General features: G+C 41.6%; 1 protein-coding gene across 3 annotated transcripts in view; it reads left to right on the plus strand.

The window, feature by feature from the left end:
- csnk1g2b (casein kinase 1, gamma 2b) overlaps positions 1-17,328 on the plus strand; it is a 45,275-nt gene that overhangs the window by 21,468 nt on the left and 6,479 nt on the right. For 2 of the 3 annotated variants that reach the window (XM_084067673.1, XM_084067671.1), the window contains exons 3-9: positions 1,863-1,932; positions 10,525-10,673; positions 12,514-12,748; positions 13,603-13,688; positions 14,831-14,915; positions 15,034-15,182; positions 15,413-15,493. In XM_084067673.1, the coding sequence (XP_083923799.1) occupies positions 1,863-1,932; positions 10,525-10,673; positions 12,514-12,748; positions 13,603-13,688; positions 14,831-14,915; positions 15,034-15,182; positions 15,413-15,493 (855 nt within the window). The remainder of the gene's footprint in view (positions 1-1,862; positions 1,933-10,524; positions 10,674-12,513; positions 12,749-13,602; positions 13,689-14,830; positions 14,916-15,033; positions 15,183-15,412; positions 15,494-17,328) is intronic. The other variant, XM_084067672.1, reaches the window with a different exon arrangement.

Below are 17,328 nucleotides of genomic sequence, written 5' to 3' on the forward strand. Positions count from 1 at the left end.
GCTTTTGCAGCCACTTACATTTAGCTGTCATACTGTCAGCCCTACTTTAAACAAGAAATGATGACGCAGTCATATTAATACCAGGTTGCTCTCTCCAGCGTCCCCGCACGGAAACCAAATGGACCCGTGGTCCTGTACCCTTTCCCTCGCAGAGTAACAAATCGCTGTTGGAGGCGGCGCTGTGTGTGTGTGTGTGTATGAGGAGTCAAGTCAATAGTTTGTTTGGTGGCGATGATCACAATTTTTTTTAATAGTTTGTTTGGTGGCGACGACCACACTTTTTCTTTTGTTCTGGGCTATGATCCCATAGCATGGGAGTACGCCCGTCGTTCAGAGTATGGGAAAGTCTCGGGGAAGTCTCCCCATTGGCTTAAAGGATTGAAGGACAGCCAATGATGAAAAGGTAGTTAGAAAGTGTCGAGAAAGTTTCGAGAAAGTGTTGAGTAGTTGATCAGTCTCTTCCTAGACCAGGCTGCAAGCAACCTGGTAAAAAGCTCATGTAATCCTTTTTGCAGCATAAATAGACTTCAGTTTTCTGCCCTCCCACCTTCGACATACCTTTTTATGCAGAGTCTCAACTCATTGTATGCTACCAAATAGAACGCGTTAGTAGATTAAGGCAAATTAATTACAGTTTTTACATCTGTCCCATCATGTCTATAAGGCCCTTGCCATAATGGGCATGTGATGTTAATCAGATTAAGTTTTAGGTTGTAAAGCTGCTTCTAGAGATGTAATGAAAAATATGTTCTGAATGGTTGATTACCAGCCACTTAGCATCAAGGCCCTATTGCTGACCAGCTGGAACTGTTCCTTATCTCCATAGGTCTTAGGTCATGCTTGACTATACTTTACTATAGGCATTAAAATAGGCAGTATACCCCAGGCCTATCGTGGTGGAATGTTTTTTTTTTTGTGTGACCAACTTTTCTTACACCATTTACCATGGTGGAATGTTTTTAACACCAGTGCAAATTCTTTCCAGAACACCTCAAATACCGGTAACACCAGTTTTGCCATTACATCCATTATACGCATGTGGAATGCGTCCACTTTCAGTACGCTCCAATGTTGATGAGTAGAGTGGATACACTGGATGCAGAGATGATCAATTTTGTTTCTGTGGCCTCACTTTTTTCACAGTATGTGAAGTTTGTAGAGTAGAAGTACATTGATGGTCATTTTAGCATCATACAACCAAAACCGCTGCTCAACTTCCAATATAATAAGCATATTTGATTAGTATACAGTATAGGGTAGGATGGCCATTTCACCATGTCATTGATCATACATGGTGTTACAATGTAAACATTGCCAGTGCTCGATGAATGTGCTGTCTTTTACTGAAAATAGTAAAGTTAATAGGGTACATTATATGACAAAGTGCTGATACGGAAGATATGGAGAAAACAATGTAGGTGTATTTTATGCCGCCAGTAGAACCGCCCATCTTGAAAACTGTCATCTATAATGCTGACAGAGTCTGTCTTTGTTTAGTCTTGGCTCTCATTACATTTGCTATTGATGTTCATTGTGTGCTATTTTGAGTTGTCACATTGCCTTTCCTGAGCAAATGCCACTATAACACCAAGCCCTAATCCCTAAACCCTACAGAAAATGCAATGCTCAAATGTTTATGAAAAAAAAAAAATCTATGGAGAATCATCACCCTCTGCCTCTGATGCTGTACTACAAGCAGTACTAAATGAGTGTAGTAGTGAGATGAATAACTGCAGTCAAAAGTAGAGCTGGCCCTCTGTGCTTAGGCCTATGACATATAAGCCTAACACTGCATATCAATTCAACTGTGAATTCTGAATGTTGTGTCTAATGCAGTCTCTTTTGTTTCTTTTATCTTTCAGGAACCCATAAAGTCCAGAGCGCCGCAGCTCCATTTGGAGTATAGATTTTACAAACAGTTGGGAAATTCAGGTAAGAGGGATATAGGCCTCTTAGGCTATCAATCATTGTTATATAGGACCATTATGTTTCTGGGGCCTGAGTGAATTGCGGGTGGGGCCTGCACATTGGATGGATGTGTTTAAAACAATACACTGTATGGGTTCACACCCAAACATACCACAAAGACAGACTGGCCCAAACACACACACATGCACATGCATTCAGGAAGACAGGCAGCCAGACAGACACACACATTACTGAAAGAGCTTTCGTACCACTATAGGAGCTAGTGGAAGGAGTGAAAGCTTGCTTGCCTGCCTTCAATACAAACCCACTACTTCAATTCAATGTATACTTTTTTGAGCAGTGCTGCCCAGCCCATGGCAATGTGCTGTGATGCATTAGCTGTGACTCTCTATGGCTGCGCAGTGGCAGCTCTTTGATCTTGGATGGCTGACCGGCTCACTGCTCAGGGGGAGAAGTTTTGGCTTGCAGAATCAGATGGTTGGGAGGGACAGGGACCTGGAAGGCTTCACAGCATTGCCTGCCTGCCTGCCTAGGCTCATCTGTCATGTGCATCAAAGTGCACATGTGTGGACTTGGCTGCCTTACAAGAACCTCACCTCATTATTTATTCAGAAATAATTTGCTGACATTTGACCACTACTTAGTCAAAGTGACAGGAGGTGAGCTTAACAGTCTGTCATATTTCCATAGACACCATTTCCTGTGATATGGTCAATGTGTGACCTGATGATCCTGTAGGAGCAGACATTGCCAAGTATACAATCGATATCTTTGAGGACAGCAGTTGTAGAATGTGTACATTTTTTCTTCACCTCCTACCAAACCTTATCTTATGTGAGAGCAGCAAGTGGGGAAATCTAGCCAATTGCTTGACCCTGCTCTGGTGGCACGCTTGTTCAACATGTCTGTGAATACGGTCTAGCTTTGTCTCCCCGTAGACTATGGCTGATTTCCATTTATGACTGTTGAGGCAATAATGTGTATTCAAGTGTAACAGTCATGTTGTTGGAGGTATTGTGTAGCCAAATGACAGTGTAATATATCAGACATGAAGTGATCAGCATTATATTGTTATTACACTCTGGTTGGTGTTCACTCTAAGGATATAATCTAGCTAGCAGCCAGTTTAGCATTATGTTTGCGACCAATGGAAAGGGCCAGGGAGATACGGTACAATATGCCCACATGATAACTACAATTTCTTCCTCACCATACTAACTACTGGCCATTATAGCTAGCAAACCAAGACCTCTTTATTTGGTATCTAGGAAGGTTAATGTTGTTGGAACGGTCACTTTTGTTATTGTTAGCCGTTTGTATTTGCTTAATGCTTAAGCAGGGCAGCCATGTTTTCAGCGGACCCCCTGATACACACACACACACACACACACACACACACACACACACACACACACACACACACACACACACACACACACACACACACACCTTTTTGAAAAGTGTGTGGTGTTCTAGTAGAGTGCTCACCTGCCAGCTCCCTGGCTGCATGTGCCAACAGCCCTTAACTGTTAATAGGGAGCTGGGGCATTAGGGCTGTCCTAGCCTATTTATAGATGGCCTTCTCCAAGCAGTTGGGCCATTATCGTATATCTACTCGGATTGCCTTCTCAGCCAGAGTGCATGTCTTTCTGCCCTGCCTTCGTGGTTGACTGTTGGCTGGTGAAGAAAGCCAAGAGAAACTCCTAGCATGTATTGCTAAAAGGGGATAACCTATCTCTGCATGTCAGCTGTAGCCTATTTGTTTTGAGCTGTCGGGCTCGGCCATGATTTATTTGCTTTCGTACTAGTAACACAATGTACACACACACACAACTGATTGTCATCTCCCCTACCACGTCTCTTGATTTTAGTTGTAGACTACACTACACATCATTTCAGTCTTTCTCTTCACTTGTCTGCCTTCTCTGGTGCATTAAACGCTTGACCTCTTTTCCGTCCCTTCAGTCTCTAGTTCTGCGGCTTCTGTCTTCAGCTTTACTGATATCACTGACTCGGAACAAGATTCAACCACGTTCACAGGCCAGGCTAGAAAAAGGGGCATTTAGTCGGCTAAAACATAACCACAATACTGGCCTATCCAGGGCCCAGACTTTAAATGACAGTTGAAACAAGGATTGTCCTCAGACTGGTGGCTGGTTATTGCTATTCAACGATGCAACTGGAGGGCCCACTTTGGCATCGTACAGGCATCCGGGCAGCAGCTTAAATCTACTTATGTTGTCAACATAGTCAAAGGGGCCATGTGATCCCCGAGCAACTCGGCCTCAAATATGTCACAGCGTGGACTCCTCAGTGCTTAATGGCCGAGAGAAGCTTATGTAGACAGTGTTAATTCTCTCCTGTCTTGGACACATCCCAGCTGCTGGGGAATCCTGCTCCTGTGTTCACCAACTTGTTACAACATTCCCATTTACGCTCATTATTGATATTCCAGAGCAAGTGGATGTGGAAGATTTGTGGCACTAAGCCACATTGAAACTGGTGATATTGAATGAGCAAGAATCTGGAATTGCCTTCATAGGTGGGTTAGGAAAGCTACATCTTTTAACTGTATTGAGATTTTGATGCCATGTGTAGATTTGTACCTGCTAGCAACTCCTGACTGAGGCCAGGACTCCTGAAATTCTGCTCTTCTGTGGTTTAACAGTTGAACTTCTGAGTGCCCCTTCTTTAGATAGCAGACCATTAATGATCAACTGGTAATACAGATTGCTCCAGCTGCACGATAGCAATATCAGTAACTGCCACACAGTAAAGTCAGTCATACCTACCTGAGCCTCCTACTACTGCAAATATGTGCGGTCCTCTGTCCAGCCATTACAAGTGCAGCGGAGGGGTCTTCAGAGACATCATCATTCAGTTTTTATACACCCGTTATCAATTATTTAAGCGGTTGTCTTAGCTCAGGCAATCAGGTTTACGTTGGTTCTTGTGACTAGTTTTATATGAGGGGTTCCTTTTGGAAATTAATTGAACATTTAAATACCGTATCACTATGCATATCTGTCAGTCCCTAATGCTTGTCATGTCATGTGTCATGTTGTGTGTGTGCTCAGTGACTATAGTCAAGATGTATATAATCAACACTATATACATATATCGTAGAACAAGGAATTTGTTGTCAGCATTGTATTGTTGTACCATCATGTACCTGGCCGATACCGATAACCGTATTGCTGTTACGGTCAAAAAACAACATTTACATCATATTTATGTCGATAATATCTGTATAAAAACCAGTTCAAATTTTGTCCATTCTGAAAAACACATGTAAACACTGAATTTGAAAAAGCAATGCCTCAAAACTAGGGATGCGCAATATTGACATTTTGGCTCATAACTTAACCGTAAAATTGGTAATTTCAGCTATTGAAATGTGATATTGTGATCATGTCTAACATTTTTCCAACTTGTCAGCCCTTTTGAAAGATTCTGCAGCAAACACTGATTGAATATGCAGCATTCATCATCACAAAAGGCTTTTTCAGCTTCACATTTAAACATAAATACAAATATTGTATAAAAGAAAATATTGCCTAAATACCTATTATTTTGATACCGGTTCAACACCGATATTGCATTTTTAAGGCCAATATTGCCGATATATCATGAATCCCTAAAACACCCACCCTAGAGCTCTGTTACTGTTGGAATAGGATCCTGAATCTGGATACATAGATCATTTGTCAAACCTCTGGAGGGAGATATTCTGGTGTCATCAGCAGCATACAAAGTAAAATTCTCAGAGTGAATTTTAACTCTGAGAGGTGTACCAATGGAATGGGTTCATTTAGTTTAATTTGCACACTCAGGATTGTACAGGGCAAGGCAGAGCAAGGCAGAGCAAGGTAAAAAAAAACTAAAGATGGGCTATACAATTATACAGTAAAGAAGCAACACTTTAAAATTGGTTAATTCAGCTATTGAATGTGATATTGTGATTAAAAATATGAAACTGTGAAATGACCAAAAATGAGCTAACTCACAGATAGATGAATATTGATAATTGATAAGAGGTTTCAGAAGAAAGCTATTAAGCACTCGGATGGATAGCCATAGGGCCGGATGGGAGCCGCAAGGTTCCCAGTTCGATCCCGGGCTCCCCCAGAGTTAGTGTAGAAGGGTCTTTGAGCAAGACGCTGAACCCCTAATTGCTCCCGATGAGCAGGTTGGTGCCTTGCATGGTTTCTTCCGCCATGGGTGTATGAATGTGTGACTGGGTGAATGTCATGCACAATCTATGTAAAGCGCTTTGGATAAAAGCGCTATATAAATGCACCATTTACCATTTATAGCCATGATGACCTTAGTGGGGAGTCACAACTGCTCTGGTGCTGCGCAGAAATTATGTAACAACTCTAGCATCCTATGGATTTATAGACATTTTGCGTCTGCAGTCAGTCCTCTCCCACAGGTTTTACACACACATAAAGTGCGTATGATGTAAATCTCGCTGGCCTCCTGCTGGCCTTTCATCTGTGATATCTCTGTATATCTCAATATATTAGCAGCCAACTTCTGCACTCAACAGAGCAGGCACCAGTGACATGGTGCCAAGACAAAAACCTGAGTAGCACTCCATACAGATTTGTTCAGCTCAGGTATTGCTATTTGCTTTGGTGTCCTATAGGATCTTTGTCCTTTTGGATGCAGGTGATATTTGTGTATACTAGTCTATAGCTCAAGTTTGCACACGCCTGAATGCTGATCACATTTCAGCCCTGTTAGGACATCTCCAGAGTGACTAATGGAAGTCACTTCTCCTCCTCCACCTACCTCCTCTCAGTTCAGTTCACTAAACAATCTAAATCTTTAATACACACCACCTCTTCATCCTCTCTAGTCTCTACACCACGACACGCCCTAAACTGACATGTCATTGTAAAGCATTGTCTCTCTAGCTGACATCATACAGGTCTCTCTCTTTCTCTATATCCCCACCCTTTCTCTCTCTCTCCCTCTCTCTCTCTCTTCAGAGAAATCATGTCTGGGATACAATAGTCTGGATTGTGCTCGACGACGACACATTTCACTATAGTCACCATAGAGAGAGAAAAAGAGTGTGTGGCTGTAGCAGCATTGTTTGGATTGCACGGAACGGCTGCAGACTTTCTGTTTTGGGCCCATTGTGCTGAATAGACAAGTGTCCTGACTCTCCTGTCCTGTCTACCAGCACCTATTGCTAGAAGTCACAGTAAAAAGTGCCAAGTGTGAGAAGTGTGCTCCTCTGTGCGCATTCTTTCGCCAAGCCAGGTTGCCTACCCAGGGCCCGCAAAGTTTGGAAGTCAGTCATAGTAAATGAGAATAGAATATGAAAAATTACTGATACATGTACCCAGATTATCTGTACTAATTTGTGTGAAATTTAGAGTAGAAGTAGCAGCAAAAGGTGCGTTTTGAAGAAAACTCAAGATGGCTTATATAGACAAGTTTCATTGCAGGCTAGATTCAGTTGGTTTATTACTGTGTCTCACGGGAATGGACTCATCCGCAGAAGTAGTCGAGCCTGATTGTCCTGTAGTTTGTGGAGAGACGTAAATTGCTCTCTGCTGATGAAGCTAATTGGCAATCATGCTCAGTGGTTATGTTCCGTTTCGAGTGTTTACTATTTACCGTTAACGGGGAGGGGCACACGGTCACCGCGTGGGAGAACATTTCTACACCGCCTTTGTTGTTGCTGGCAAGTTGCCGTGGCAGCAGTTTTGGGAAGTCGCTTGATAACTATTCTGCAGCCGCCTGCGTCACAATAGACCTCACACAGAAATCGTCCTCAACAAAAGGGGAAAAAATGATAGTCTGTTCGTGCACGACAATTGTTTCTCCTTCATCTGACGTTTGTTGCCCACGGTTGTAGGCTGTTCCATCTTCCTTTCCATTCCTATTCCCCTGTGGGACAGATCGTTGTTATACACAAAACACATTCCTCTTCTGTTAACTCTGTTGGCTTTTGAACGCCCTCCAGATTTTTGCCTGACTTTGATGAGTCAGCCTCCCACTGATCACTTGTCACTGCCTCATCTGTCACAGGCATCATTACCAGGCGAATCCTCCAGCCTAAGCAGACAGGTGTGTGTGTGAGGATGCACATGTGCAGTGTGCTTTGTTTCTCCGTAGTACTGATGACGTTTCAGTGGTGGTCAGCCGTAATCCCCCTGGTCAGATGCCAGAACACACATACCTTAACACTGTGTGCTAACTGTACACATTTGCTTTCTCTCTCTCTCTCTCTCACACACACACACACACACACACACACACACACACACACACACACACACACACACACACACACACACACACACTTAAAGATTTCATGACATTTATTTTGAAGTTTCAGTCTGAAAGGGAAGCCTTTTGTGGCTCAACCAATCACAGTCTCAGCTGATCGTCCTATCCCCCTCAGGCTATGGGATCGATACCTCAACAAGAGAAAAAGGCTAATGTTTGTAGCATGTAGCTCACGCAGCCTGAGGGGAAGAGAGATGGGTAGTGCTGAAGCATGTTTATGCTACTGCATTGCTTATGTCTTGCTTAAAATGTTTTCAGATGTATATTTTAGTGTACTATTTAAGTTTAAACGAGTAATTCACTATCCAGTCTTGAAAGAGAATCAAAACAGAGAAATGTCGGGCACAATGAGGAAAGAGATACAAAAATGCAGGGAGTTTTTCATTTAATTGACACTTTAAAGTCCCACTCAATCTCCACTTTCATTCTCTCCCTCTCACTATCACCCTCTCACTCACTATCACCCTCTCATTCCCACCCTGACTCAGTGACTGAATCTCTCAATCCCCTTTTCACTCACTCACCGTCTCTCACAACCCCCTGTTGTGCCAGCAGATTAGTGTGTGCCCTCGGGGCATTAGCCAGGATGGTGAATGCTGTGGTTTTGGCTCCACTGTTGTCCAGCTCCAGGGAACAGAATGAATGGCTCTGTCTGGGTGGCAGGTGACAGAATCTGCTCTGCTAGGACTAACGTGGCCTGAAACACTGCCCTTGGAGCCTGCAGCACAAGGTCGTGACTGAGACAGTTTGTTTGCGTATAGAGTTGTCAGAAATGAAATCTTACTCGTATCACTACAAAGTTCTCATCTGAGAGACTTTGCTAAATGTGGGCTAGAGACTGCGCTTTAAATGTTGGACAACTTGCACCTCCAGTCCATAATTCATTCTGTCACCCGGAGGCTACACTTGGGTGTTCTTTCTCCTGTAGTCGGCAGAAATTAGGGAATGTACATTTTTGCTCCAGTCATTTCATGATTTCAATAAGATTCTTGGAAAATATAACATGTTATAATAATAAAATTGATTGTTTGCCAGTATGTGTCTTATAAACTTCTTATGATTAACATGATGAATAACAATATTGCTCCCAGTAGCACAAAGGAGAGAGATGGGAGAGGGAGACAGAGAGACAATAGTGGAGAGAGGAATGCTTTTTCTTTTTTTTCTTTTTTTTCCCGTGTGTTGACCCGCCCTGTGATAATTGCGTCTGAAATCTTGAACCGTCCGCCAGCACTGCAGGCAACGGGCCGGCCTGCGCATCACTACTAGATGTGGTCTGGAGAGGGCTACTATGCATTTAATTTGTGATTCTGTTCTCTTTAACCGCACCCCTAATAGCCTACAGCCAAACCTACTAGTTGCCTATGTTTGGAGAAACCGTATGTGATGTCGATCCATCCACATTCTTCTCAAGTCATGCATGCATACAACAGCCAAACAGGGTGTGGTGACTAATAGCAGATGCCTCGTGGCTGTTGACAGGTGTATTTGTGACTGGCTACCTTGAGTGGTGTTCTCTTGTTAGAAACGTCTCACTTGATGATCATAGTTGTTTTGTTTTTTTTTAATTTTCCTTTTTTTTTACCCATTATGCCATATTTTTATACCGTATTTTGTAAATTCCAATTACATTCTTGGTTTACCAAACCTGTCAGAAGCTTGATGACAAAGAATAAAAGGAGAAAAAGAAAGACACAATGGTGACAAAATGCAATCTGACATAAGAATAAGACGATGTAAGACCTTTAGTTAAGCTCACAAGTAGAATCTCTCTCGCCCACAAAAAGTGTATTAATGGACCTATGTGAAACGTATATCCACCCATTTTGTATTGTGTAATTGTAATATTTCAGGACGTGTTCAGTCAGCACTTTTTTTGAGGAGCTTGAAGACAGAGGTCCACTGCTTTAACTTTATCTAGGCTGCCATTACTGTTGGAACACCACCTTACAGAAAAATAACCACCTAGTTCAACTCCCAATGTGTAAGGCATGCCGAATGGTGACGGGTTTTCTAAACATATTGTCCTGTAATGTAATGTATTGTCGAATGTCATGTTTTTATGTTATTTGTGGACCCCAGGAAGATTAGCTGTTGTTATGCACCAGCTAATGGGGATCCTAATAAACTCAATAAACTCAACTCAATCTCTTTGTCAATCATGAAAAACAAGTGCTTTCCATGTGCACATCGAGTGTTGGTTAAATTGCACCACTGGAACATATTTTAATAGGGTACTGCAGACGTATAAAAATAATCCATTTGTTTTTGTGTCTGTCTCCACAGAGGGAATCCCTCAGGTGTACTACTTTGGCCCCTGTGGGAAATACAACGCCATGGTGCTGGAGCTGCTTGGGCCTAGTCTAGAGGACCTTTTTGACCTCTGCGACCGCACCTTCTCCCTCAAGACCGTCCTCATGATAGCCATACAGCTGGTATGGATGCATGGAGGGCAGCAATAGCATTAAAGTTGCATATGCAAAGTGACCATGAAGTTGATGATGCTTTGTCAGATGTTTCTCAAATATGTTTTGCATCATCACTGTATTACGGGTTGCAACACCAAAGCCAACATTTTTTCATTTAGAATTGGAAGCTTACAATGTGGTGCATTGTGGCTTAATTGTTTAATGGTAACACTAACAATTCATATTCACTGTTCAGAACATGGTTGTGGTCAGAGACAATGTTTTTGCACAGCCTTAATATGTTATGGTAGGCTGAGTCATAGATTCAACTAAGCGGTTGTTCTCTCTGTCTTTGATGTTTCTGATGATGTAAACAATATTGTTTGTTTTATCCACGCCAGTCCGAAGGCAGGGTTTTAGGATCCGGCTGAAACCGTGCCAAAGATTTAAGTCCTCTCCAAATATTCACAGTCTACCATACATCATAGAAGTTGACAAGGAGGAAATGGACTATTTAGAAGGGATGAGGGCAGAATGTGTCCAAGTAGGAACCAAATTCAAATTTCTGCGTACTGGGTACCCATACAAATGAGGGAATCGGAATCGATAAAATTTTAATCATTTAAGGGTCCAATAGGTTTCCTATAAATAAAGCGTACAAGCTTTAACTGCTACTGCTTTCCATTGTGTTGTCATGGAATAAATGTATATGTGGTTACTATTCATAAAACATTCTTATCCACCAGGCAAGACTAGACTAGCCTCAGAGTACTGACGTTTAATTATGGAGTTCCACATGGATCCATATTTGGGAAAGACCTGTCATATTGACACAGATACTCTGGCAGAGATTTGCGATCCACTGAGCACACCTTTATAGTTTCTTTTGCGATGCTCACTAGGGATGGGTATTGGCAAGAATCTCACGATACGGTGCGTATCACGATACATTGCGATTCGATACATATTGCTATATATTACGATATTATTGCGATATATTGTGATATCAAGATATATTGCGATACGATACATATTGCAATATATTGCGATACGATACATATTGCGATATATACTAGGGGTGTGCCGATACACTAATTTCACGAAACGATACGATACGATATTTGGCTCACAACTTCGATACGATTTCGATACGATACGATACGCACTTTTTTTATTATGAAAATATATGGAGGAGAAAAAAAGAAAATGCAAACAAATAATTCTGTTTTTGCATTATTCAGACATGCAAACTTGTAGCTTTTCAGCTACAATAGCCGTTTTGAATCCAAATAGTATGACTCCTGACCCGAAAAAAAAACATGTTGTCACTCTTTTCACTTCGGGGCCGTTTGCATGCCTGATTATTATGATTGTAAAAAAAAAAAAAAAAAAAAAAAATTTTTTTCAAAAACAAATTTTTTTTTTTCCAAAACGATACATATCGTCGCGAAAACGTATCGCGATATATCGCGGGACGATATATCGGCACACCCCTAATATATACATATATCACAACTACATATTGTGTGTATATATACACTACATATTGAGTAGCTGCAGATCAGTGACAGGTTGTTTTGTTTTTTTTCAATTTTTTTATGAAAAAATATATGATATGACGATATGACGGCCTGGAGTATCGATACAGTATCGCGAATTATAATATTGCCCATCCCTAATGCTCACAGGAGCTTGATACTAATTGATGCAGAATTTGCTATAATTTTATAAACAACACTGAAAGTCACCAAGTATGTTATATTATTTATCAGAATGTTTTTTCTGTACTGGAAAGTTTAAGCCTCATGTTTACATTTGAAAAGGGCCTCTGAATGAGTGTTCTCTTCTTGCTCCTCCTGCCCACCAGATAACGCGGATGGAGTATGTCCACACCAAGAGCTTGATATACAGGGATGTCAAGCCAGAGAACTTTTTGGTGGGGCGGCCGGGAAGCAAGCGGCAGCACACCATCCACATCATTGACTTTGGTCTGGCCAAAGAGTACATTGATCCCGAGACCAAAAAACACATCCCCTACCGGGAGCACAAGAGCTTGACGGGCACAGCACGCTATATGAGCATCAACACACACCTGGGCAAAGGTGAGACGAGACCGGCAGGCGCTACTCCAGATGAACCATTTCACTTAAGCATTGCAGGGTTTTGTTGTAATTTATTCCATTAAGGCCTGAGGTTCCGATTCTACAAAATGTCTTCTAAATCCTAACCTAATCCTAATATCAAACTTTTTCATGTCAAGGACCTCCAAAATTGTATTTGGCCACCGACCCCCATCTGAAAATATTTTGTTCCAGGGTCCCCCCCCCCCCCCCCAGAAGCAAAGATTTGAGTTAAAAATGTTTGCTTTAAGAATGTATATATTGAAAGAAATTTGCCAAAATGTTAATTTTTTTTCAAAAATAGCCAAATAAATCTTAAAATGACAGATGCGTTCCCGGTCTTAATGGGTTAAAATGGAAGGCACTCCCAAAATGTACAGTAAAAAAAACTATAGATAAGGATAGTTATATAGATGTATGGATAGATATATACGTACAGTATGTATTGATGTTCACAGGAAATATGCTATAAGCATAACATTGACTTTGTATATGACCTGAAATGGGGAAACTCCCAACAGCCACAATATTGAAGGTTAAAACAATTGAGCCCTTGCTTTGTCTGAGGCTGTTATGCCACAAATACCTCTTTGTCTCATCATTGTTTCTCATACATTTGATCATAAATCATTTAGGTTCAATACTTTCACCTTTTGACTTGAGCTTCTTGAAATGCTTTCCTTTCTAATATACTGTGATAACTTTTACACAATTCCAATTTCTCCAGTTTCTCACACCCTGCCACTCACTCTCTCGTCCTTAGCAGTTACATATGAAAATGTTCTCCAGCTTTTCCCGCACGTGCAACCCTGACCCACCTTGTGTGTCTTTTCCAGAGCAAAGCAGAAGGGATGACCTGGAAGCACTGGGTCACATGTTCATGTACTTCCTACGAGGGAGCCTTCCCTGGCAGGGCCTAAAGGTGCGGTTGCATGTTGTTGGATGTCCCCCTCGTGCCTTCAGAGTTCTATAATAACTTAAATGCGGCGTGCAGAGAGGTGCTGTTTCCTCTTACACTCTCTTTGGTGCGGTGTCCTGTTTCGTATATATCATCCGCATGGCCTCAGGCACACAGCCTAAAGTTTACACCTCCCCAGGAAAAGAACACCGTTCCTAACACCCTGATGGCACTGGAAGGGCCACTGGTGTTCTATTTTTGTATATTTGTGTGTATGTGTGTCACACTGTGAGTGCACATTTCATATGTTTTGGGAATCCCCACCCTTTCAGGAATATGATGTAAGAGCAAAATGGCCGCCGTGTGAACGGGGTCTCTTGCATGAAGTGAATTATCATCTATGGATTTATGAATGCTTGAAACGTTGCTTTGAAACCTTTTTGAATTACTGTCATGGCAAGAAGGTGCTATAGTTATTTCCTATGGTAAAGGTAAACACAGAGCCCCCTGTAGCCAGTGCATATCCATGTGACTAAAGATAAAAAAGGCTTGTGAAAGCATTTGCATGCATTTGCAATAAAAAGCACCTTGAAGGGGGCATCCGGGTGGCATAGGGCTAAAAGTACCCGTCCACCACCGTGGAGAATGGGGTCCGATTCCTCCACATTGCATCCGGTCTTGGCTGGGTGCTCCAACAAACATAATTGGCTGTGTTTGTGGTGAGGAAGCCAACATTGGAGGGTGTTCTCTGTCGGGGAACTGGGAGGGATAGCATGTCCTCCCAGTGAAACGTCACACTGTCAGTTGAAAAGAAGCGGCTGCCATGTGTATCAGAGGAGACATGGATGTCTACACCCTCCCCAGGGCAACAGTAGAGGTTGGCAGTGACCGGGACTACAGTATATACATTGAGGGGGGTGGCAACAAATAATTGTAGGAGAGAAAATAACATAAAAACAGTTGATAAAAAAAGCACCTTGTGTATAAGATTTTAATATTATACCTATTCAATTACTTTGCCCCACCAGCTATGCAATGCCCCAAATCTTGCTGTACATTTGGCAAGGCTTTACTTTGTGACTTTACTGTCCGTATTCATGTTTTGGTGGTGTGGGAGGAGGTTTCGTCATTGTTTCTGTCACCTCACAGTTTCTCTCTCTTCTCAGGCGGACACTTTGAAGGAGAGGTATCAGAAGATTGGTGACACAAAACGAGCCACACCAATTGAAGTGCTTTGTGAAAGCTTCCCCGGTCAGTAGTTGTTATATCTTCTTTTAATCGCCATCCATTTTGATATGTCACTTTACTTGTAACTGATGATATTTATATATATATGAACGTGATAATAATTTGTGGCCCTTTGCTACAGAAGAGATGGCCACCTACCTGCGTTATGTGAGGAGGCTGGACTTCTTCGAAAAGCCTGATTACGACTACTTGAGGAAACTCTTCACTGATCTGTTTGACAGGAACGGCTATGTCTTTGATTATGAATACGACTGGGTCGGCAAGCCACTCGTGAGTCCTTCATAATCTCATCTCATCTCCCTCTCCTCTCCCACTCTGTTCAGGCTTCTGCCATGAATAATGGGAATGCATTAGATACTTTTAGCAAAGCCTGTCATCTTAACAATCCTCACCTTGTGGGTGTGTTAAGTATTCTCACATTGTTCGAATTTGACTTTGTTTTTCATTTTTCCTCTTCCTTACCACATTTTCTGTCTGTCTGTCCCCCATGTCCTCCATAGCCCACACCAATAGGTCCTATCCCCAGTGACACGCCCGTGCAGCCCAGCAGAGACAAAGCACAACAGCAGACCAAAAACCAGGTGAGCTTTCCACTGCTACCACCACACCCACCCATGCACATACATATAACGAACCATGTACCGACCAACCCTGTCAGTCAAGTTACCCAGTTTGCCATTGAACCAAACTTGTCAGAAGCTTCCTAGAGAATTGGTCGCTGTTCGGTTCCTCTACCCCTCTTCCCATTTCCTCCAGTTACTGTCTACATTAGTTTTTTATACTGAAATGCTTTCACCTACTTGCCTTGCTCTGCTAGAAATACCTTTAAAAACAGCTTATTTCACACAAAATAACCGTTGCGATCCTGAGAGCTCTGCAGCTCAATTTGTGAAATGAAGCAACCTTTTCTTTGGCTTTAGCATTGTATGCCACACACCCAACCACTCTAAGCTTTAGTCATTGCATGCATGAGTTGAAAATGCGCAGTGCATTGTTCATACCAGTAATGACAAGCTTTATGCTGCTTAGTGTGTGACGAGCTTTATACTTTTTTCCTCCTTATTTTCTTTCCATAACTCCTTTATTAGCATGTTCTCCACGCCTTGATCTTGCCATGTTATCAGTTGGGACACAAATGATAATTCACTCGGGTCTCAGGTTAAAATACTTTTTTTTTAAATTGCTGACTCATGTGGTACAAATCAGGTTTTCATTCTTGATCAGTCTGACTCATGGTTTCCCGTAAAGCTACAGTAAGCAGTACATTAGGTTTTATGATTGACTTATTGTTGTGGACTCTAGCCCCCATTTATTACCCTCCACTCTAGTATGATTGGCATATTAACAACATTAAAGGTTTCCAGGCTCACAAACCCCCACTTATGCTTATGCACACCTTAGCATCAAAATATGTATTCTGCAATGAGCGATTGTTTGAAATGGCAGGGTTATAAACCCTACTTGCAAACAAGTTATACTTGGTTGCACGCTGGTGTCACGCACAGAAATATGCAGATCACAACACATGCTTGCAGATCAGCTATTTTAGCTGCGCAACACCGACGAGCAAATAAGAAAAAATCTGGCTGTTGCAGCTCCCTGAAGGAAGCTACCAATTTTTCTCTGTACAGCAAATTAGGTCCTAGAAAATGGAAATGAAAATATTTTGATTAAAGGTAGGGTAAGTGATATTTTTGGGTTAAAACAAAAAGTATTTTGTTAAAAGGTTAAAATACTATATTCTGATAGTAATCATTGCTTTAGAGTGTTTTTTCAGTAACAAATGTCTCCCTGTCTCTCCAGCTCTTTAATAAACAGAAAATACATTTTTCGGTAGGTGTCAAAATCTCAGCCAATCAGGAGAAAGTACACATTTTTAAGCTCAATTTGTATAGTGTTCCAGTTCCAATTTTGTCTGCTCATTTCTTAGTGTCATCACTTCCAATTTCACTTGTTTAATCTATATCCTGATTGAGTTCTCTGTCCTGATTGGATAAAATTGGAAATGAAACTGAAACGAAAAATGCATTTTCTGTTTTATAAAGAGCTGGAGAGACATGGAGACTCCTAATACTGAACAAACACTATATAGCAATGAGTACTATCAGAATATAGAGCTATTTAACACTTATTTTAACCAATGCAAATCACTTACCCTACCTTTTAATACTGTGAAAAGGGCTGTGAAGTACGCAACTGATTACTGAATTTTCAGTTGTAAGCTTATCTGATTTGATCAGCTTCTCTGGGAGAGGTTATTGTGCTTTCCTTCCCTTTTTGTACGGAAGTTGAATGAAAGAACATAAAACACAACAGTTATTATAAGACACCACTTTTAAAATAGTGTGATAAATAATATCCAGAGCTAACGTTTATGTATATTTTTTAAATGTACAACTGTACTGTAGGTGGTCTC

The sequence above is a fragment of the Gymnoscopelus microlampas genome (genome assembly GCF_963454915.1).
Source record: "Gymnoscopelus microlampas genome assembly, chromosome: 9".
NCBI classification, from domain to species: Eukaryota; Metazoa; Chordata; class Actinopteri; order Myctophiformes; family Myctophidae; genus Gymnoscopelus; species Gymnoscopelus microlampas.